The sequence below is a fragment of the Camelus ferus genome, chromosome 14 (assembly GCF_009834535.1).
Source record: "Camelus ferus isolate YT-003-E chromosome 14, BCGSAC_Cfer_1.0, whole genome shotgun sequence".
In the NCBI taxonomy this organism is placed as follows: domain Eukaryota; kingdom Metazoa; phylum Chordata; class Mammalia; order Artiodactyla; family Camelidae; genus Camelus; species Camelus ferus.
In genome coordinates, this window is record NC_045709.1 from 37,005,716 (window position 1) to 37,030,073 (window position 24,358).

The following is a 24,358-nucleotide window of genomic DNA, read 5'->3' on the forward strand; positions in this document are numbered from 1 at the left end:
TTTCTATGCTGTAAATTTTGTGTTTCTGTAAGAACAGAAACCCAAGCATATAGTCCCACAAATGTTGAATGATGCTTTATGCCTATAACTTTACACATTTTTTAATTTAATAAAGCATAATCATTTCCTATGTTTTAAAAGTCTTCAAAATCATGATTTTTTAGTGGCTACATGATGATCTGGATGTATCGGCGGTTATTTAATCATTTCTTCCTTGTTGAATACATTTCTAATTTTTTTCGCATCACGGAGTGGCAATCTAAAGTTTTAAATACAGGCATACCTCGTTTTACTGCACTTTGCAGATAACTGCACTGTTTACAAATCGAAGGTTTGTGGCAATCCTACATTGTCATCAGATGATGATGCATTTTTAGCAATAAAGTATTTTTTATTCATAATATACTTTTTTAAGACAGTGCTACTGCACACTTAATAGACCACAGGATAGTGTAAATATAACTTTAATATGCACTGGGAAACCAAAAAATTCATGTAACTCACTTTATTGTGATATAGGCTTCACTGCCATGGTCTGGAACCGAACCCACAATATCTCCGAGGTATGCCTGTAAAAACAAGGATTGTTCACATTAAAGTCATTTTAATGGAAACAAAAATTAATTATAACACTGATTCTCCTTCATCTGAGTACATCAGAAATTCAGGTGTCAGAATGCCTCTTACAATAGTGCAGAAAATCTAAAGTAGGTTTATTTGAGGTTTTAAGATAGGAAAACTTCTGTTTATTTTTTAAATTTAAATTGTATGGGGGTTTTTTTTGCTTTCATATTCTTTTAACCATAAGTTACTACAAGATACTGAATATAGTTCCCTGTGCTATACAGAAGAAACTTGTTGTTTATTTTATATATAGTAGTTAGTATCTGCGAATCTCGAGCTCCCAGTTTATCCCTTCCCACTCCCTTTTCCCCCTGTGTATGGGTTTTATAGCCCTTTGTATCCCCTTTCAGGCTGCTGTAGCAAAACAACATAGACTAGGTGGCTTATAAACAGAAATTTATTTCTCGTAGTTCTGGTGCTCCAGGGACTGAACTGAAAGGGTTTGTTAAAGTGGAATAGTGGCTCTGGGTAGAAATAACCCTGATGTTTATTTCTTCAGCCTAAGCTACCCATCTGAGCTCCAGATGAGATAGCCAGCTTTATACTTGACATCTCCACGGTTCTTAAATATAGCACTTCTAAAATGGTTTGTTCCCAGAGGTGATTTCCTTTTGGTTGGCGGCATCCTGGTCCACTCAGATGCACGCCTCGATTCCTGTCTCTCCCTCAATCCCCAGTTCCAGGCTATCAGCAGGTCGTGCTGCATATCTCATATCCATGTCCTTCTGGACATTTCTCTCGCTTCTACCTCCACTGAGCTCCCACCATTTCTAGCCCTACAACTGGTCTCCCAATTCCAACCTTCCCCTTTCGTAATCTGCTCTCTGTAGAACAGACGGAATGGTCTGGCCACTGGCCACCACTGTAGCCTCATCCTCATCCTCTCTCTGAACCTAACTCTTTCTAGCTTCGATGGCCTTCTGGTAATTTATAGAACATGCAGCCTTTTTCTCTTTTTACATGTGGTTTTCACTGCTAGGAGGTCCTTCCTCTTGCCCTTTATCTGGCTGGCTCCTTCACCTCTGATTTAACTTTCTCTGCTGTGTAGCAAATTGCCACGAATGTATTATCTCACAGTTTCCAAGGGATAGCAGTCTAGGTAGGGTCTCATGAGCTGCGTTCAAGGTGTTAGCCAAGCTGTGTTCTCACCTGGCGCTCCGGCGGATCCTCTCCCAAGCCTGTTTAGATGATCATGATGTGCAGTTCCCTATGGTTAACGGTGGAAGTGAGACCCTCAGGTCTGCAGTTCACACCCAGGCTGTGACTTCTTTAAGGCCAGTAGGAGAGCATCTCTCCTGCTTTCATTTTCCTCCTTTAAGAGACTTGAAGTCACCAGAGAACATCCAAGTAGGTGGTCCCCTCCCTTTATTATTCTCATCACAAGTGTAGCTCTGATCACTATTTTAAATAGTTGATTTGTTTACTTATTTATTGTCTATCTTTCCAACCAGATCATGAGCCCTGTGAGGGAAAGGCTTTGTCTATTTACTCTTCGTTTTTTTTGTGTGTTTTTTTTTTGCATCCAGTAATGTGCCTCCAGTGTGGTTTGTGCTCATTAAATATTTGTGGGATAAATGCAGGAGGTCAATAGACAGTCAGCAAGGGGATCACTCAGACTTTGATTTTCCTTTTTTTGTGGATGGGGAGAACGTTGATTGTAGGGTTCAGAAGAGCAGGGTGGAAGGAGCCGTCTGTTGGTATGAACACAGTATTTGAACCCAGGCCTTCTTAACCTCAGGGTCCTGCTTGCCTGCCTCGCCGCCTTGCTCACCTGTCATGCTTTGGGCGCTTAGCAGCAGGGGAGGGGAACAGTCAGTGACAACTCAGAGTGGTTGCTTTTTGTAGGAACGTTGAATCTTTCCTCTGAGATGCTCTAAGGTAGTAGTTCCTAACCAGAGGCGCCCTTCGGAATGACCCGAGGCTCTTTTCTAAAATGCTCACGCCAGGCTCCACCCACTGAGCGTTGGTTCAGTAGGTAGGTCTGGGACATGCGTAGTTTGGAATTAATGCCCCCAGACCCCAGAAAACTGTGTTTTGGATACATGCTTTGAAACACTGCTCTTACAACTCAAAGTTTTACTCTTATTCTTCAGGGCATCTTTAGAACATTGGTATTTAGGGACAGGATTCAGGCTCCCTTATTAATAGGGGGTGATTCTTCGTCCTTGCTCCTTTAAGCCTCCTGTGTTCCAGGCAGCTGTGGGAGTTTCAGTGGCCTTCTGGCTGGAATACAATGTAAGGCGTAGGCGTTTATTTGGCCACTGCAGGTGGTGATAGAGAGGAAGACTGGCTGCTGGTGGTGGTTCGGAGGAAGGAGGAGGGGTCTCACCTGGTGCTGAGGGAGGCACCTCACCCCATGTGCTCGTGTGTGGAGTGTCTGTGCAGCCGCCAGGCTACACTGCTCCCTTGCCTGTTGGTTTTGCTTGTTCAGGAGCTGCTTACTTCTTCCTCCATTTCTCTTAAACCCTAACAGAGGGGCAAATTCAGTCAGGTTGAGTAATCTGTGCCCGAGACCTATTAATTATTCCACATGATTGGTGCCTACTGTTCCTACAATGCGCATATTGTATTTCTCTGTTTAAGGGAAGTTGTGTTTGCCAACTTTTTATTGCTTTACCTAGATTCTTGGCAGTCTTTTTTTGGTTTTGTTTTTAAATAACATTGGTAGGAGTTCAAAGGGAACCACAAATAAATGGTGGCATGCCCTTTTTGACCCAACAGAAGGCTCTTTAAGCTCAGGACATTGTAGAATGGTCACGTAATGAAAGGAGGATGGGGTAATATGGACTGATAGAGAAAAAAACCATAACACTTGAAATGGTAGAAAGTCACAAGAAATGAGCTCAAGGGCCACAAGCTTTTTGAAATAATTTCTGGTGATCCCTTGCTTAGACTCTCATTCCTCACTCAGCAAACTCTTTTCTGTACCTTTCTGGTCAGTCCTCAATTCCGGTATCAAAATGATGCCCTCTCTTAGTTTTTCTTATGTCCCCTTTTACTTGGGTCCTGGAATGAGCCCCCATATTATCGACCCTAAATCTCCACCCAGACCCCTGGACAATTTTCCTGGCTTTTCCTTGTATTTTCCAGCTCAGCGTTTCCCAAACTGCTTTTGAGGAGTATTCTCCCAGTGGTCTGTAAAAATGTGAGGAAGTTTCTTGACAGTGTTCTCCTGGGGAGAGATTCTTAGCATCCACTAGGATATGAAAGGTTCTTTTTAGTCTTTTTAAACTTTTAGCTTGGTTCAACCTAGTGTTTGTCCAGCCTCATATGAGCACAGAACATTTCAGAGGGAAGACTTTGCAATGTAGTGATTAAGAGCATTAACTTGTTTTTACTGTTTATTTGTCTGTTAAATGTAAATAGATTATTTTTAGAGTAGTTTTAAGTTCACAGCAACATTGAGCAGAAAGTACAGAGAGTTCCCAGATACCCCCTGCCCACCCCCCGTGTACTTAGCTTCTCTCATTATTAACATCCTGCACCACAGCCGTGCATCTGTTTCAGTTACGGAACCTACACTGACATGCCCTCATCACCCGAAGCCCCCAGTTTACATTATGCTTCACTCTTGGTGTTGTGCATTCTATGGGTTTTGACAAAGGTGTAACGAAATGTGACCATCCTTATGGTGTCATACCGAATAGTTTCACTACTGTAAAAATCCTCAGTGCTCTGCCTATTCATCCTTCCATCCCTCCCTACAACCCCTAATTTTTTTTTCAATATCTCCATTGCCTTTTCCAGAATGTTATATAATTGGAACCATATAGGTTTATAGCCTTTCCAGAGTGGCATCTATCATTCAGAAATATGCATTTAAGGTTCCTCCGTGTCTTTTCATGGTTTGATACCTCATTTCTTTTCCGTGTTGAATAATATTCCATTGTCTGGATGGACCACAGTTTATTTATCCCTTCACCTGCTGGAGGGCAATTTGGTTACTTCCAAGCTTTGGCAGTTATGAATAAAGCTGCTATGAACATCTGTGTGCAGTTTTGTGTAGACAGAAGCTTTCAGCTCCTTTGGGTAAATGCCAAGGAATGCAGTTGCTGGACTGTTTGGTAACAGTATGTTTAGTTTTGTAAGAAACCTCCAGACTGTCTTCCAAAGTGGCTGTGCCACTTTGCATTTCCACCAGCAACGGATGAGAGTTTCTGCTGCTTCATATCCTTGTCAGCATTTGGGGTTGTCATGTCCTGGATTTTGGCCACTCTGATAGGTGCACTGCTGTTACTTTTTGATTTGCTGATTTATTTCTTAAAGCCCTGACGCTGCTTGATTATTTGCAAGTCTATTTATTAATAATGCATTTCATGACATAAGTTTGAGAGCATTGACTTTGAAGACAAGAAAGTTCAGTCTGTGCTCTTCCCCCTCCAGCTGTCTGCATTTGAGTCAGCTACTCATTCTCTAGACCTGAGTTTCCCCATCTGAACAACAGGGTGGAAACATGTATCTGTGAGGTCGTGGTGTGGATTCAACAAGATGAAGTGCTTAACACAGCCTCTAGCACGTGTTGAGTGTTTTTAAAAACACCTAGCCAGTGCGGAAATGCTGCTCCAGGCTTTCTTTGTGGTCCTCTCACACATTCCCTCCTCCCTTTTATTTGATCTGCACATCCCTGTCTGCACTTCCAGGCCGTAGGCTTGGAATGTCCTTAGTGTTAATTACCAAGGGTTTTTTTTCCCTCCTCTATTTAAGCAACTTCAGAAATCGCTTTAAGAATCTTTCCATAACTAATTGAAAACAAATTCTTGAATTCTTATCTACTCTATGATCTTCCCTGTCTCTAAAGATGAATGTCTGAATCTCTGGATCTGTCTGTCTTCTGTGTTTCTCCCTCTTTCCCTACATCTATTGCTTCCTTCTTTCCTCCTCCCTTCTTCTTTTTCTCTACTCCCAACCCCTCTACCTCCCATTTCTCAATAAATATCAATAAATATTTGAGAACCTGCTAAGGGCCAAAGACTGTGCTAGCTGCTGGGTGTGTAAAATAATTAAGGTGGCCTGGGGCGCGCACATTCCAACTGGATGGTGCATATGGTCGTGTGAGGACCTGGACCGCCTGGGGTCGGAACTGCTCCGTAGGAGAAGCCTTGATCCTTTATCCTTGCTTCTTCCTGTATGATTTCACGTCATGGATCATGTCCCCTTAGCTGTTCACATTATCAGTGTTGTCAGTCTTGGGCCACGAGCTCCCTGGGAACAGAGATGAAGCCCCTCGTACAGCCAGGGCCTTGGTACACAGCGATCAGAGATGTATTCAATGTGCAGATAACACAGGCCGGCAAAGAAGGCTGGGCGTGTACATACGAAAGGTAGACATTTACCTGCAGTTTGCAGATGGATGCCTTTATTGTTTTTTCCCAGCTCCTGTCACATATAGAGAAACTTCGAACCTCAATGATAGATGATCTAAATGCAAGTAATGTCTTCTATAAGAAAAGGATAGAGGAGCTAGGGCAGAGACTCCAGGAGCAGAATGAGCTGATCATCACTCAGAGACAACAGGTATTTGGGGGTATATATTGGCACCGTTTTTCTTTAAGTGGTGCAATTTATCTAAGAACATGTGTTTTCATTTTAGAGTATTTGTTAATTTGGATAAGGTAAAGAAAATGGAACAATTTTCCCCCTGTGGTTGTTTGTAAAAATAAATCCAATAAAATAATTTTTTTAAAGGTATTTTAAAATATTGTAGAGTGAGCAGATTTATTCATTTAGAATTCAGAATAAATTTGAAGGTTGATAAGAATTTCTTTTGGTAATTACTTTGAGAAGCAGCTCAGTCTGAATGCGCTTTTATAAAGTATTTGCCTCCATGTCTTTAAAGCCCGCATGTCCTGTGTCTTTGGGGGGTTTAGTGAAAAGGTTCGTTTACTGAGTACAGTCTCTGTCCATTTTCCAGTATGTCCCTGTCTAGTTTCAAATGCATATCGCTGAATGACTGTGTTTCTTTGCAGATTAAAGAGTTTACCAGTAAACCATTAAACAGTGTCAGTGAACCCAAAGGTAAGTGTACCAGGATCCCAGTGCTGGAGGCACGGCAGGCCTCCCTAACTGTGCATTGGACAACAGAAGAATGTGGGGCCCTGTTGGTCCACTGTGCTAAGGTGGCATTCCTCTGGTTATTTTAATTTGGGAGATCTGTTACCACAACTCAGAGAGTTGAAGAATTTTAAATACTGAAACTGTAACTGAATGGTCTCCTAACATTTTGATTAGAATATTGTTATGCAAATAATACATGCTCGGTCACCATACCTCTGGATGGATGTGCAGTGAGACGAATTATGATTTAAAGTACAGGGTCGAGGCAGACTGGGTTCGAATCTCATCTTCAGCACTTTGTAGCTGAGTCTCTGCCCCCGTTTCTTTAGCTCTAAATTTTGAAGATTAATAGTAATTGCATCTCAGGCTGTTTAGACGATTAAATGGGAGAACATGTACAAAGAGCACCTGTTAAACACTTGTTAGTGTTAGCCGTCGTTACTGGCATTAACTCCTAGTTGTCCTAAAGTGCCGTAGAGTCTTGCTGCATGCGTCTCCATTGTGGGAGTCCTGTGTTAAGGGTTTGTTCTAAGCACAGTGGGGGAATATCCAGCCTACTGACTGTAGCAATGACAGCCACCCATCTCCATACCATTCAAGAGCTAGTCTAGAAGGGAGACTGGGAGGCAGAAGTGCAGGGTCTCCCAGTACACCAGAAAGCTTGCCTTCTGCATGGTCTCCTTCCGAGTAAATCCCAGTCTTGATTCCTGCAAGTCTCAGGTTATTAAAGAATCTCTGTCTGCTTGATGGCTGCCAACTGGGGATTGGTAATGGGTGTGTGAGCTAGGTTTCCTCCCTGTTTCTGGGGGTCACAGGAGATAAGGTCATATCTCAGACATAGGCTGGGTTCAGTTCCAGACTATTGCAATAAAGCCAGTAATTACAATAAAGCAAGTCATATGAATTTTTTTGGTTTCCCAGTGCAAATAAAAGTTATGTTCACATTATACTGTAGTCTACTAAGTGTGCAGTAGCATTATGTCCAAAAAAATGCACATACTTTAATTAAAAAATACTTTATTGCTAAAAAGTGCTAACCATCACCTGATAATACAGAGTTGCCACAAACCTTCAATTTGTAAAAAATGCAGTAGCTGCAAAGTGCAATAAAAGGGAACCACAATAAGTGAGGTCTGCCTCCACAACGACCTGCACACTTGTTTCCCTCTCCGTCTGAGATAAAGGTCTGGGAGGGGTGGTGCTTCCCTGTAACTCTTGGAATAGTGAGAGTCCAGGTAGAGAGGAATACCTGTACAATTACTTACGTGGCATAAATATTTGACTGAAAAATAATTTTAAGAAAAAGTTAGCTTTAAAGGGATTTTTGTTAAACATCTTTTTTGGGTGAGTTGGTGTATGTTGGTAAATTTCATTTATTGTTTTCTACGGGAAAATATTAGGATACGTGCTGGCAAAATATAACCCATAGCTTGTGATTTTTGTTATTAATTAGTTTTTTTGTTATTTCAGGCAGTCCTTTAACCTGGCAAACTTTTGAGTCTAAGCCAACTGCCCCAGCTGTGCCTAGTAAGTTTCTATAATAGGCTCAGGGTTCTAAAGATATTTTTAAAGTGCTACATAAAGCCATACATAACTTCTACTTCTTATTTTTAGAGACTTTTTGAAAACCAGTGTGTTTGGAGCTTATATAATGACCTATTTTGATTCCTGGCTTTGACCTACATCTAAAAACCCACATTGTAAATATCCATGCGATTTTGGGGGTGGTTTTGGTTAGCCATACCTGTTATCTTACAGTTTGCCTTATAAAGGGATGACTAAAGTCTCTGGCATCGCTCCAGTTTGTACTCTTGGGTTTCCCATGGTAACACACTGTGGCAATGTGACAGGGTGTGGTGGCCGCCACATTTGGCATCACTGAGACACAGCATTGCAGGGTTTGTTTTGACCTGATGCCCCCATAGTCACTCAGTTGAGGTCAGCTCAGCACAGCTGTCTCCCGGAGCTGTCAGGATTTGGCTAGAGTCCAAAAAGACATAATCTGTACAGTTTAGAAACGGACAGATTGTTTTCTTAATAATTAATGGTTGAAAAACTTTTTTCTAGTCAAGAAAATGTAAGGGCGAGGAAGTAAGGGAACAAGTGATGGTGGGCCAGAGAAGACAGAGGTGTGAACAGGGTCTGAATACTCATGCACTGAGGCTGGGCCCTGAGCGACGATTCATATGGGCCCGGGACTGTGTGGTGATGAAAGGACTTTGATGAGCATGTTTGGGAATTTGGCACAATTGACTGGAAAATGCTAATGGTTTTAACTGTTCAACTGCTTCTTGAGGCCTCTTGATGTTGTTTCTGGAAGCTGACAAGATTGAGAGGTGCTGAGGAGGAGAGGGTAGTTTGAGTGTCAGGAGTAGGGTTGAGGGGAGAATAGAAGCCTGAACTTTTATGAAATTTCTAAAAAATGCATTTCAGAGAAGGATGGAAAAATGAAAAGACACTCAATTTTTATCGTTTATATTTTAACTATATTTGGCACAATATTGGAACAATAATGTGTTCCAATAAAACTTTATTTACAAAAACAGATGAGGGCTAGTATGTCCCACAGACTGTAGTTTGCCAAACCTTGATCTAGATTAGCAAGTTGCAAATGGGTTTAAAGGTCATATTTCCAGAACTGTTAGCAATTTACCCATAGATAGGAGTTGAACACTTTGACCACCAGGCATTGTAGAGGCAAAATTTTATGACTCTGAAAGTAGCTGAGGTTTGTAGCCATGGTGTTTTAGAGTAGGATTAGAATTGAAGCTCTATCCTAATAAACTAGGGGAAGAGTTAGTAAATAGGCAGACAAATAGCTGAGAGAAGAACCTCAGACAGGAATCGTCAAACATTGGGAGAGAGGCTGTGGAATATAATTTTCCGAGGTACTTTGAAGTAGAGTGTTAGTCTTACATGAATTGGATACACTCCTCTCTAAAGGCTGTGGCTGAATTCATGCCTTCTCACAGTGTCCTCCGGCCCAGTGACTGGGGTAGTTTTTTTAACTGGCTTATTATAAATGAATATTCATAGTACCACTATTCACAGTAGACAAAAAGTGGAAACAACCCGAATGTCCATCAGCTGATGCTGAAGCATGCTACCCCATGGATGAGCCTTGATAACATGATGCTGAGTGAAAGAAGCCAATTACAGAGGACCACATATTTAACTGCATGATTCTATTTACATGAAAGGTCCAGAATAGGCAGATCCATAGAGACAGACAGTAGATCAGTGGCTGCCAGAGGCTGGGAGGAAGAAGGAATAGGGCTAATGGGTACAGCTGTTTTGAGAGTTCTCCAATGTGATGAAAATGTTCAAAAATTAGGTAGTGGTTATGGCTGCACAACTCTGTGACTATACTCAAATCACTGAATTGTATATTTTAAAAGAATGAATTACATTTTAATAAAGCTGTTAAAAAAAAGTGGTTTAGGTTCGTTGGTAATATCTTCGTCATTTGAAACATCTGCCCCTTACAGTCTGTACAGATCTTGACTAATTTAGTGAATATTTAGTTATCACCATGTTCAGATGCTTGCACTTTAATTACAGAACCTGTGAGCTCTTTCTTTTTATGCTGTTTCAGTGAGTGCCCCAGCCCCACAGACTCTGGATGCTAAGTCAAGTCTAACAGTGGCACATGGTAAGTTTCAGCAAAGTCTCAGCCTTTTATGTACAGTTTCTGCCCTGAGTTAGATAACTTATTAACTGAAAGTGCTTCTGTGGGGGTGATTATGCAAAATAAAACATTTTAGTGAATGCGAAACAGTTAATAAAACTGCAGTCTTTGGATGTAACGTTACTGTAAACTGAACATACCTACCGAAGTCATAAAGTATAAAATGTATCTACTGCTGGGCTCACAAGTAGAGGTTTTAACTCTAAGTAGTACTTTGATCCTTTGTAATTTTTTTTGGTGAAAAGTAGTAGGTACTGGGTGAGAGGGTGACTTTCTACTAGACCAGCCAACCAGCACATGCCACAGGGCATATGTGACTGTTTTTATAACTTTGAATGTGGCAGCAAGTCACCTTTTTTAAACAAACAGTTTCAGCGATTGGTTGGGAAAATCTAGAACTCATGTGATGGAAACGAAAGGAAAAAAATAGAAACCAATGGACGAAATTGCTGCTGAGATCCAGTTCTTAGACCAGGCCACAGGGTGATAGTTGTTAATATGATCTGGTCGATAGGGCGAATATTTGTAGCCATATTTTATTTTTATACCATTAAAGTACTAACAGCTTTCGTTTTGTGTTTTAATATGTTGCTTTCCTATGGTCTGCTGCGTATTAAATGAATTAAGATGTGAAGGGGACCATCAGATAAGGGGACTATCTTATTTAGCTATAAATACTTCTGGAATCTAGTGATTACTTCATTCCACTTTTCCTTCGTAGCCTTTTAGTTAGGACTTAAAGTCATGGTCAGTCGAGTTGGAATTTTTGTCTTCATAAATATTATGGTCCATATACAATGGCCTTTTGTACTTATCCTTTTTACTCACTGACTCATGAAATGTTTATTGCCTTTTATTTTTTTCCTAAGATCATTTTAGTTGGATTGGTTCTCCTGGGCATGTGTTCACAACATGTAATGCATAAATTCTCCACATATTGGATGTCATTATTTACAGATGTTTAGAACATGCAGGTTTTTTTCCTTTGGACCAGGAACAGAGATAATGTGTTTCTTGGACCTATATAAACTTACTTTAATATTGAATATGAGGAAATTATCTCTGGCAGTTACTCTCTATTCGTATTATTTATGTCACGTCTAAAATCTCTCTCGCCTCCTTTTTTAGGGTTGATTTTATAACGTGTTGATGGCCACTTCTCTTTTGTAGCTCAAAATGTGTTTTTCTTTTTTTTTTTCTTTCTTTTTTTTTTTTCTTTTTTTGTTAACATTCTGTCTGATATTATACAAAGTCTGCTTTTTTTTGGCTTTATGTTTTTGGTGCCCAATTAAGGACACAAACAGCAGGCATGTTATGCTCTAGAGCTAATTCAAGTGTCCTGACAAATCTGTCAGTTCCGGAGCACCGTCTTCCCTGTGGACCCTGCCCTGACTGGGCCAGGGCTGCATGAATCAGCCATGCCTCCTTGCTGGTATCTGCTGGGATTTAAATGCCAACCAGACCTGGCACAGGGCCTGCAGCCCTTGGATTGGGATCAAAGCTGATTCGTGAGCATCTCAATGGGCAGGAGCAAGGAGGATGCATGGCTGGGGCCCACTGCCCTGCCCCCTACCCCCAGCCATGGCAGCTTCCCCAGGTCATGGGGCGGGGGGTGCACAGGGAAGGTTAGTCACATATTGTGTAATGTTAATTAGCCCAACTACCTCTCTGTCTTTTATTTTGTTCTCTCAAAGAACCTTGATGAGATTCTTTACCACAAAAAATCTCTTAATTACTCACTTCTGAGGTTGGGTTCCCTGGGAAGCAGTCTCTGGGGTGGAGGTTTGCAGGTGAGGTTTAGGCAGCGCCCTTTAGGCAATCCTCCTGTAAAAGAAGTAGAGCTGGGCATTGGGGGATGCTGAACTCAGATGCAGCGGCAGTGGAGGCCTCAGCAGACTGTTCTGGGAGCCTCAGAGCTGGAATGGGCACTTTGGAATTTTCCTGGATTGAGGTAATCAGTTACCAGATATGGGTTGTGCCAGGGAAGGGTGCAGGCTATTCCCTTCAGCTGAAACAAAGCAAAAAGTAGGAGCAAAAGGTAGCAGGAAAACACCAGGTGAATTATTGGTACAGACGAATTATTTGGCTGAGCATTGAGTATGCAGAAGAGATCTGAAGGATGTAAGGCTGGTTGAGGTTTTTCATGGGAACCACTGAGTGCCAGACTGAAGCTGTTTGGGTCATTCTTGTAGCTGCTGAATGTACTGAGGTGGGCGTGGCAGGATTGGAGAGGTGGGCTGTGGGAAACTTAGTCTGACCAGTGTGTTCAAAGAATCAGAGCTGGGAGATGGTTGACGATGTTATCCTATGTGATTCCTTACCTAGGAATCAGGGTTGTGGTAATGAAACAAGAGGGAGTAGACATAACAGCTGTTCAGTGGGATTGGTGAAAGGGCTATGCTAGTGATTGAGGGGCAAAAGTGAGGGAAGGGTCAGACCATGAGCTCAGGTACTAAGTCGATGGCAGTGCCATTCAGAGAATTCTGGAAGACAAACCCAGTGAGTGCCAGTAGGGAGGCACTGGGGCTCTGTGGCCAAGAGCCTGGGCTTTAGAAGCAGTCTGGATTCACGGTTGACTCGTGAAATCATAGGCTTAGGTTCCCTTGCCTGCCAAATGGGGAACAGAGTGTGGCTGCTACGGTGGGCTGTGGTAAGGACCAAGTGAAGCAGGTTCTTTGGAGCAGAAGCCACTGAGCACGCACTAGCTAAACGTTAGTTCCCAGGGTCAGAGTGATGAAGTCCAACAAAGTCAGCCAGTGGACAAGGGGCTGAGTGGAGATCTGGAAGTTTTTCTCCTGGAGGTAATGGTGGGAGACTGACATTTAGGATTTTTCTGGAAGCCCTGGACCAGTTCAGAGGGGAGATTCAAGCCTCTGACAGTTTCAGTTCTCGTCCTAGAGATCTCAGCTCTGGACAGGAACTGGGATGTTGGAGGCTGGACCTGTGGCTTATAGAGCCATAAGAATGGTGGGTCTTCCCTCCCCACTTGGGATATCAGCCTGCTTATTTTGGGAGCTGGGATCTGGTCAGCCTCACCTCCTCAGCCTTTATTATTGTAGGAGCCCGGGTTCAGGAATCTGCCCCTCACCCTCTCTGCACCACTGCAGGAAATGTCAGAATTTCAGCAATTAATCCTGACTCAAGAGAATCAGTCATAGAATTATCCCTGTAATATAATGATAATAAGTATACAAATGATGATTTTGTAAGATTTTACAGAACTTTTCCTCCTTATTCTTGTCATGTTCATAAAGTACAATAAAATATAAACCACGTGATTTAAAAAATGAAATTAGCTGTCCTCCTAAAATCTCTATTTTCAGCAGTTCAAACTAGTAGAATAGTCTACTTTGTATAACTTTATTTTTTTAATTTTTAAAAATTTTATTAAGGTATAATTGACATAACATTATATTAGTTTCAGGTATACAATGTAATGATTCGGTATTTGTATTTGATTTGATATATATTGCAGAATGATGACTGCAGTAAGTCTAGTTAACATCCATCGCCACACATGGTTACACATTTTTTTCTTTATTTGAATAATTTAAAAATCTTGATGCTGAATAACAAGTTTGAAAGCACATTTTTCGCATTCAGCAGTTGCGTCATATGGATGGAATAAAATACTCCTTTGCAGGGCCATGTTTATGTTTCAAAATTAAAGTGGACTCCTATTTACAAGTCAGCTGTGTTCTGAAATTTCATTTGAGAGTAAAATGCATTTCTCCCATACAATGTTAGATATGGACTAGGTTGCTGAACAGTCTATAAGAGCCTATTTATTTATACCTAAATATAGTATATATATATTTATTCATATACACCTTTCTCTGTGTGTGTGTGTGTGTGTATTTGTATATGCCTAAAATAGAGTACCAGAAATACCCTTTAATATATTAAGAACCAGACTGTTAAAGTAGGGGTATTAAATTCAAGATAATAGGTGCAAAGCACTTGGATCTGTGCCCGGCAGCCCGGTGGACACTCAGTAATTGTTGGCCATTATTTCCCTCCCCAGTCATCCGCCCTGGGGTCTGATGGCAGGATGAGATGACCTCCATTCTGTAGGTGCGTGTGGAGGGCTGTCTGGGGAGGTGCCCCGCGTCAGGCTCCAAGTTGAAGATGAATGAACCAGGTGCCTCCTGAACCAGACTTCTGGTTGCCTTTCATTCCGTGTCTAATGCCTGACTGCTGTGGTTGGACCTGTAGCCAAAACCTGACCTCCCACATGAAGGAACTTTCCCTCTGTTGATAGGATGGGGTTTGGCTTTATCCGTGCTGCCCGCAGTTTTCCTTGTGTGTGCACAGTGACATGTCCCTGGGAAGTCACGCAGAGGCCTCATCTCCCTCGGCCAGTCATCGGGGTGGGATTGGGAAAAGCCCATCTTCATCTGTTATTTGTCCGCAGCTTCGCCCTGGTGGCTTTCTGGGAGCAGAACGAGGTCTTAAAACGTGGCTTTGGGTCACGGAGGTGTATAATAATGGGTCTTAGTCCTCCTGCTGAGCCCAGGATACCTGTCCCTGCCCTTTTACCATTCTGGTCCTACCAGTTGAAGACCCTGGGGCTAGCAAGAAGTGGGAATCCCATGGCCGTGTGATTTTTTTTTAATGCTTTTATCTTTGCAGATTGGAATATTTTCAGTAATTTTCTATTTAGCCACCTGATCAAGATATTTTACAAGGAAAATATTTTTAGGGATAAGTGAAGAAGATATTCTGCAGTCACGTCCTTGTACATTAAAAGAAAAAAGAATCGTATCAGGCGCTAAGTTGATAAGTGAGAAAGTTTAACTTAATTATTTAAAAATACAATCTCCGCAGAGTGGAGTTAACAGAAAATACATAGAAAGGGAAGATACTTTGGAAAAGCGACCAGCTTTAACTGACTGCCTTAATGTATTTTCCCCAGTAAATTCTTGCTATTTTAGGCATAATTAAAATACTATGGAACTATATCTTTCAAAAGTGTTTGAAAGAAACTGACTTTACTCTGCTGTTGTCCTGTTTGTACTGTTCTTATTTTTCCTCATTAATAGAACAGGCATTCTCATCGCACATACTGGAACCAATAGAAGAAGTTTCAGAGGAAGAAAAAGGTAACAAAAAGCTTGATCAGGGTTTATATCTGCATCGATTACATTTAGATGCTAAACCCAAGCCTTGGAAGTATGATCCAGTGGTTTTTACTGTAGTGTATCGAAATTAGGGAAGATGTTTAGGTTTGGATTACATTTTCAATCTATATGTAGTATTCTGTCATCTTACGCCCCTAATATGCTGTTATATTTTCCCGTTTTACTGTATTCTTAGCATATGAATAAGAAACTTCCTGTGTCAAGGAACTTGAAAAAAAAATTTAAGCCTTAAAGCCAACACAGAGATTTTCTGATCAGATAACAAGTCGACACACACGTGCCATGTGCCAAATGACACAAAAATATTCCTATCACAGTAGTTGTTTCTCATACCCTGAATCTATGAAGTGAATAGGTGAAGAGCCCGTTTCAAAAGTTGTTTTTAATAGCAAGGGAGACCTAATGTCTAAGCTCTGAGTGTGTAGTATTTATGTCCAGAGTATCTTTATGGCAGAATTTGGGAGCTGTTACAGGTTTGGGGAGATAAATAAAATTATTACTCTTCCTCATTTTATTTGGCAGTTCTAAAAATTATTCTCTATCAACTAATTTTTTGAAGTTTGTGAATATTTATTTACATTATTAAGAGCAATTTCTAATGCTGTACTTACCTTAAAACAATTATATTCAAATCAGTTTATCATAATTTTCTCCTTAGTAATAATAATGCTTTACCATATGTCACTTCTTTAGGAAAAACCAAAATGTTTATGTGGGCTCTGGTTTTGTCATTTTTGTTAGGAAGAGAGGTAAAAATATATATTCTAATAAATAAATTCTTAATATTTGTTATAACTTCTGTATTCTGTAGACTTGTTTCAAAAAGTTTTTTTGTTTGTTTTCACAAGGCTAAAAATTGAGAAGAGACTAAATCAGGCATATCTATAATATCTACGTGATGTGTATTTTCATTTTACTTGCATGTAACATGCTTTCTCTCTCCTACATAAGTATCATTTATCAACGTCTGGAACACAAAATCCCTTATTCTTGGAAGAATCTATGAAATGTGTCAGGAGGGTCATAGATAGGGTCTAAAATTCTGAAACTGGAATCTTAGGTCATAGAGTTCACACTCATTTAAAAAATGAGCCAGCCAGGTTCCAAGAGGAATCCTGATTTGTCCATCATCACCACTTTGGTTCCAGGTTCCAGCCACTGCATATTCTGCCTGTTCTTCTTTTAGGATTCTTCTACCAAGACGTTATAAGGCATGTTAGGGACATTGACATTGGACATTGACAGCAAACACCATTGTTGGTTGTTGCTACATTTGGGGGGCTGGGCTGGGAAAGAAAATAGTCTTCATCACCCTCCTCGTGTTCAGACACAGCTCTGGTAGGAAGATGGGAGAGCGCTGAGGACGGCTGAGAACACCCAGGTCCCAGCACACTGTTACCAAAACCAGTGACCACATTCTTCTGGTGCCTCCATGGAGCCAGCATGCTGGCAACAAGTTAATTGCTGTCAATAAATTCCTCAGCTCATGCTAACATTTTGCAGACAAAATGCCTGCGCAGCTAAATTTTGACAATAGTTTGCAAAAACACTACAGCTTTTACCAAGAAGTAACTCATACGTGACTATTTCTGCATCCTTACTTTTTGACAGTAAAGTAAGGCAGACTTGATCTTGTTGTTCTATAGGATGTTAGAATGTGAGGGCCAGGAGGAATCCTAGGGACTATTTTATTTTCAGAAACTTGAAATATGGGGGGATTAGGAGCTTGCTTTAGGTCACTGAGTTTAATTAGAGCCAGTGCTGAACTGAAGTCCAGGTCTTGTGCCTTCCGTAGTTTAATGCAAAGAACAAAATGGGGGAGAAAGTCAAGCTGGTCCCGCCTCTGCAGGACTATATGGGTGGTTTTGGGGGAAGTCTCTTTACCTCTCTCATTTTAGAATCCTCATTTGAAAGATGAAGAGATTGATTACTAGATGAACAAGTTCCTTCCAACTTAGAAATTCTGTTGTGTTTTGTTTGTGTGGGTTTTTTTTTAACTACTTGCTTTCCACTGCGATTATTTGCTTACCATAAATGGTGTGTTGTAAGTCTGATATAACTGATCACACGTGTGGGCTATTGTGTGTTAGCCTGGCTGTCGGCTTGGGCATGCTTTAAAATTTTTAATTAGAGGAAATGCTGATCTCAAGAATATTTTTTCTTGTTGATCTTGGTGAGCAGTACATGCTTTAACTAAATTCTTCAGCTCTGATTAGCTTTCAAGTGGTTGATTTCACCTTTACATAAAAACTTTATGTTTTTTCCTATCCACTCTATCTTCTTTTTCTCAGTTCCGCCGGCCAGCCTCAGCCTTGTAAGAGTCCTTCCTGTCAGGGGTTTTCTAATTATTCACAAATGGCTTTCCAAAGCAAGCATCAATGTATAAAGTGAATTTGAAGACTGAGACAAATGTTTAATCTGCAGTCATTTGGAGGAACTCGGACATCAAAATGAACCTGTCATCAGAGTTGAGGGTGAACCTGGACCAATCAGCAAATGAATTCAGTTACTGCTGTCAAAGGCCTTACAACTCTTCTAAACCATGGCCAAGCCATTCCGAGCATCACCTGACCACTGCATGTGGCCCCATGTCCTGGAGCAGACAGGATATGCAGCCCCTCTTCAGGCTTTGCTTCTGTGTTGTTCCTTTTATATCTGAGTTGCTGGCCAAAGAATTATCTTAGCATAATTGGGGCGAGAGGTGCATGTATTTCAATGGTAGCTCGATGACTTCCAGGCTCTCTTGGTATTTCTTTTTACCTTTAGCCTTAGAGTTGCAGAGTTGATGGCCAACTAGCAGTCAAAGCCAGCAACACAGTCATGGATGCAGCTAGGCCCTCTAGATACTGATGGATTCAGTTCCTGGGTCAGAAGTGCTTTTTTTTTTTTTTTTTTTTTTTTTTTGATGGTTTCAGAATATTGGGAAAATGGCAACCCGAATGCTGCGAATATAAAGTTTAAGAATATAAAGTTTTTGTTCGTGTAGAATCATATAAAATTTTATAATTTCAATTTAGCAAGCCACAGTACCAAAGTATAGAAAAGCATCATCATGTAGAATTTTCCCTCCTATTTAACGCACAAATAGTAATTTGACTGATTTTGCTTTCAACAAAACTCTTAATTAATGAACAGAAATACTCTTCACTACTGGACTGGAACCAGTGTTTAGAAAACATCTTCACAGAGGATCTGAACTGCCCAGCACAGGGTCTCTTTCCTTGAGCCTTCGGTTTCCTTTGACATAAGGACTCAGTTCTTCAAGGTCATGTGATCATGCCCCTTTCTCCAAACCCTCTTGAACTAGACATTTTTTGGTGAGGAATAACAGGAACAAGGAAGGACAAGTTAAGTGAATCTGGCCTGTTATTTTTTCTTTATTTTTAATTATAGGTTGTTTTAAATAAAAGATACTTTTCCTAAGACCTTTGTTAATTTCTTTTTCATTTTGGTAAATATTTTGAGGATGATAATTTTCACCTTTTGAAATTTTATGTGAACTTAACCTCCACTAAATTTATTATATGAAAACTTAGTTATTTAAATTAATAGGTCTTTTTCTTCATTAAATGATACCTAAATTCTAACTGAATTTAGGAGAGATGAATCTTTCAGGAAGTAGCAAAATAATTTTAGGACAAAACAAGCTTTTAAATAAGTTTTTTTCCATTTTGCTTTCTAGAGGCATATTTTGTACATTATTTATCTAGTTATAATTTGGTTAAGTTATCAAAAAAAGAAGTCTTTAAGGATACTGAAGTTTTGAAGCAGATTTAAGATAGTTTTAAAAATTACAATACTTAAGATCCTGTATTGCATTGAATGACTAAAATATCCAAAAACTTTAAAACACTATAAATGCTTGCTTGCTGTTTAGAAGTTGTTTTTTGCCATTTTCTGCTTAGAGGTTTAATGCATTTGTATAATTCCTTTTTAACACATTTCTTAAACCTTATTTCAGGAAGGGACAATGAACAAAAATTAAACAACACACATTTAAGGAAAGCTTTGAGAAATAATCCCTCCCTCACCAAGGAAGTAAGAACAGTCTTGGAGCAGAGTTTGGTGGAGAAACTGGAAACGCTGGGGATTAATGCAGTAAGTTCACTCACTTTGGGAACATTTGCCGGTTTTGTTTTGTTTTCTAAATAAGAAAGGATCAGAGAAGAGAAGAAGGCATGTCAGTTCTGTCACATTTGGAGACCAGAGGCTAAGGTGATTTGATTCATTAAACACTTAGCTGGAATTCACATGTGCCTTACACCTTTCAGAAAGCTTTCCAAATATTATTCAAACATAAAAACCAGTCTCTGAGGTAAGTGACAGCATTATCTGCACTTTACAGCAAGGTGAAGTAATTTGCTTTAAGTCACACATTAGTGATGAAGGAGCCAGGGTTTGCATCTAGGTAGTTGCAGGGTTGCTTACATCTTGATGTTAACTCCACATTATTGCCTATTACAAAATCAGCACTTAAGCAACACTGATTAGATGAATGGGTGAATGAACTGTATTTCATCCTGCTGCCAGATTTAGTAGTTCCAGTCCATCATGATCATGTTACATATACTCTCTGCTTTTTAGTTTTCATTGCACACATAAAATACACAAACTTAATTGGACAGCCTGAATTTATATACTTATATGTGTGTTTATGTGTACGCATATCACATGTGCATGTGTCTGTGTTTGCAGAAGTATGGACACATGTGCATGCATGGTATACACATATGCATGTGTGCATTATGTAATGCAATGCATGTGTGTTTGTGTGTGTGCATGTGTATAGCATGTTTGTGTATGCTGGTCTGTGTGTATATGTGTGTGTGTGGATCTGTGTATTCAGGTGTGTGTATATACACTGATCTGCGTGTATACATGTGTATACATGTATATACATGTGTACCTGCATTTGTGTGTATCTGTTTGTATGTGTGTATACATATGTGTATAGATAGATATTTGTGTGTGTGTATGATCTGTAACCACCACCCAGATTAAGAGACCCATCATTTCCAATACCCTAGAAGACTCTCTTTTGCTTTCCTTAGTTAGTATCACCTATTACTCCCCAACCAGAGCTAATGGATATTTTGACTTAGTTTCGTTTGTTCTTGAACCTCATTTGAGTGGAATCATACACTATGTAGTATTTTGTGTCACTTCCCTTTGTGATTTTGTCTGTAAGACTGATACTTATTGTTTCTTTAGCAATAGTTTGTGGTATCATATTCTATTGGCACAGTTAATGCTGACAAACATCCATGAAATGAAAAACAACCCAGAATCACTGATTAACTCAACATTTTATTCCTTTAGGATATACGCGGTATTCCAAGTGATCGCTTGAATAGAGTGCTAAGAACCGTGGAATCAGCAAGACATGAGCGAGAAAAACAAATACCCAACATTCAGCAGATTCGCAAATTCCTTGAACATCAGGTCAGCTGTAAAATTGAGGAAAGAACACTACTAACTGCAGGTAAGTCTGTTACCAACTGCCATGTCATTTCTGCAGACGGGAGTGAAACAGAACAACTGTTTCATAATTTTAAATGGTTCACAAACTTCGACACTTAATTATCAACTCTATTACTATTTGAACAATTAAATGCTGGGTCTCAAATTTTGTTTTTACATTAAAAAGCTCCTGTAGTGAGGACTCTAGTCCCCAGAGATTGGCTGGGCTTGTTCATTTCAGTGCCACTGTAGACAGTGTTGTAGTGTTTTCTTTTGCTTTTCATGCCCTGGAGACTCATGAGTGACACTGCTATTCCAGATAGGTACAATGCTTCTCAAGTGGATACCCTTTCAACTGGAGAAATACCCAAAGCAGTACACCTTCCTCCCAAAAGCAGACAGTTGATTAGACAAAGACCTGTTTTTACTGATAAGACATCTGTTCCAAAGTGAGTATTTTCAACCTTGAATCTTTTTTTATTGATGTTTGTCTCAGTCAGCTTGGGCTTCCGTAACAAAATACCATAGACTGGGTGGCTTTAACAATAGAAATTTGTTTTCTAACACCTCTGGAGGATGGAAGTCCAAGGTCAGGGTGCCAGCACAGTCAGGTTCTGGTGAAACTTCTCTTTTGGGGCAGACCAACCCCCTTCCTGCTGTGCCCTCACAATGCAGAGACAGCGCATGCCTTGGTCTCTCTTCCTCTTCCTACTAGGACCCTAATTCCTTCATGTGGGCCTCACCCCCATGACCTCATCTAAACCTAATCACCCCATCTCCAGATACCATTACACTAGGGATTAGGGCTTCAACATACGAATTTTAGGGGGACAAGCATTCAGCCCACAGCAATGTTTGATCCAACAGAGAATCACACTTGGAATGCCTCCCTGTCTCCATTAGCTGCTGCTCACTCTCTAATAAAGCAAATTCATAGATATTTATTTTAAATTCTGTTATTTACTCATGCTGGAAATATTTTTCTATTGTTTTTAGAGTTAAGAAAAATATCATGGAAGATCATTTTCCCAGAAAGTCCTCAACCATTGCGTGAGTACTGAGAGAGCAGCTGGTGGTGATTTTAAAAAATTCTTTTCATTGAACAATTCTTTCATTCTAAATGAGTATGCTCACTGTGGTTCACTGGATCCATAGTTACTACACGTAATATTTAATTTGTGATTCCTGTGTGACATCTTTGTTTCTTTATCAGATATTACCTAAGTCAACAGCATTTATCCCATGTGGCCTCCATAAACAAGTAAGGCCTGAGTCATTTCTGTTACCCACCCTCCTCCCTGTCCCCATGTCCAATAATTTTCAATAAGCATGATAAATTAAATGCATGATGTTGCTGGACCCATGATAGTGCAGTCAGATGCTATTTTAGTGTGGAAGTTGATAATGGCCCCAGACTTTACTCTCTTAGGCTCTCTAAGGATACTAAGATTCCCAGCTCAATCATTTGTTAACTATGCCACCAGTTCAGTTGCTTACCTGTTTTAAGCCTCAGTTTTCTTATCTGCAATACAGGATGCTGCTGCCTTTTTCACAGGATAATTCTATAGATGAAATGAGAACATATGAAAAGGGCTTGGCCTCAGTGCTTGGCACTTGTGGCTACTCAATAAACTGTAGGTATATTACTGTTGTTATGAGTAAAACTAATTTTATAATAATTGAATTTCATCATTGGCTTATTCTGGAAATGATGCTTTATATCTTCATTAAGGCATTACGTATATGTAGTAGAGGCAGTATATAATATAGTAGAGACTATAAATAATAATTCACCCTTCAAAACCACTTTTCATGTACATAATCTCATAGGAAGAGCCTATTTCACGGGATGTAGTGTAACTGAACACTGTCTGGAATTTAGGTGCTCAATGAATATTTTTTAAATGAATGAATACAAATCTGAATTTGTTTCACTTTAAAATATAGGGTGATAATTCATGTGATAGTACAAATGAGATTGTGTACTTATGTAAAAGTACTTGGTAGGGTGCAGTGTAAAGGTAAGCTGTAAGTAATGACACTATTTTAAAAGACGGTGTATTTTATTGCAGAAATTTTTCTTCCCCTGCAAAATGTTTTTCTTAAGTGTGTGAAAACCAATATTAAGAATGTACAAATTTGATATGCATGACTGGGACACTGTGCTGTACACCAGAAATTGACACATTGTAACTGACTGTACTTCAAAATAAATAAACAAACAAATAAATAAGTAAATAAAATTTTTTTTAAAGAATATACAAATTTGGGTTTAGAGGAGTAATGTCATCACTTCAGTCCATTTTGGTAAATACACCACGTGATTGGCAGGTCTGGATTTGAAGTGACTTTTTAGCCTTTTGCCTAAGTCCTGGACCTGGCCGCTGTCTTGTTCCATGGCCACACAGTCGTTTGTGATGCTCCCTGAGAAAGTTCCCACCACTTTAAGGGGCATATTGTCTGTGACTCCTGAAACATGGAAACAGTGCCCCTTGTTTCGGTTTTGATTTGTGTAGGACCCCTCCCTTTAGTTCAGAGGAAGAGCTGGATGATGACGACCTCATCCGGGCATATGCGTCCCCAGACTTACTTCCTGTGCAGTCGTCTAAAAGCAACAAGAGTAGCCTGGGAAAGAGCACCACCAAAAGTGACACTGACTGGACCGAGGGAAGTGAAATAGAGGACTCTGACATTTCTCCCAAGCCCACAGGTAAGCTTTTATCATTGAAAATCTCTCAAATTTTGTTTAGGACAGTGATTCTCAACTGGGGACACCAAGCACTGGGACTGGGAGCTGAGAAAGTGCTCAGGAAAGGAGGAGGTTAATCCAAAAAGCTCCTGCTGCCTGAGGAAAACAGACAGGACTTGGCAAGTCATTGATGTTCAGATGGGAGGAGAGGAAGGAGTTGGGGAGGCCTGGATGTATTAGTAACAAATACAAGGGCTGCTATAACAGAGAACCACGCACTGAGTGGCTTGTCTCACAGGAGCTGGAAGGCCAAAATCAAGGTGGCAAGGTTGGTTCCTTTGAGGGCTGTGAGGAAAGGGTCTGCTCTGTGCTTCTGTCCTTGGCTTGTAGATGGCTGTCTTCTCCCTCCACCTCATCACATCAACTTCCCTCTGTGTGTGCATCTGTGTCCAAATTTCCCGTGTTTGTAAGGACCTGGTGACCTCATCGTAACTTGATTACCTCTTTAAAGGTCCTTTCTCCAAATCAGGTCACATTCTGAAGTACTTGGGGAAGGACTTAAACATAGGCATTTGGGACACAATTCAACCCCTAACACCGGGTCACTGTGAGAACAGCTGTTCTACTACACAGTGCTGCATTTTGGAGATGGGGCAATCCTAAAGAAACAAAAGGTCCAAGTTTATAACTGCTGATAATTTG

At 40.3% G+C, this 24,358-nt stretch overlaps 1 protein-coding gene across 6 annotated transcripts in view; it reads left to right on the forward strand.

The window, feature by feature from the left end:
• DZIP1 (DAZ interacting zinc finger protein 1) overlaps positions 1 to 24,358 on the forward strand; it is a 47,991-nt gene that overhangs the window by 18,599 nt on the left and 5,034 nt on the right. For 2 of the 6 annotated variants that reach the window (XM_032496764.1, XM_032496768.1), the window contains exons 11-20: positions 5,998 to 6,138; positions 6,591 to 6,639; positions 8,149 to 8,205; positions 10,274 to 10,330; positions 15,409 to 15,468; positions 19,469 to 19,605; positions 20,827 to 20,989; positions 21,287 to 21,416; positions 21,964 to 22,017; positions 23,484 to 23,677. In XM_032496764.1, the coding sequence (XP_032352655.1) occupies positions 5,998 to 6,138; positions 6,591 to 6,639; positions 8,149 to 8,205; positions 10,274 to 10,330; positions 15,409 to 15,468; positions 19,469 to 19,605; positions 20,827 to 20,989; positions 21,287 to 21,416; positions 21,964 to 22,017; positions 23,484 to 23,677 (1,042 nt within the window). Of the gene's footprint in view, positions 1 to 5,997; positions 6,139 to 6,590; positions 6,640 to 8,148; positions 8,206 to 10,273; positions 10,331 to 15,408; positions 15,469 to 19,468; positions 19,606 to 20,826; positions 20,990 to 21,286; positions 21,417 to 21,963; positions 22,018 to 22,180; positions 23,460 to 23,483; positions 23,678 to 24,358 lie in introns of those variants that run through there. The other 4 variants (XM_032496769.1, XM_032496766.1, XM_032496765.1 and 1 more) reach the window with 4 other exon arrangements.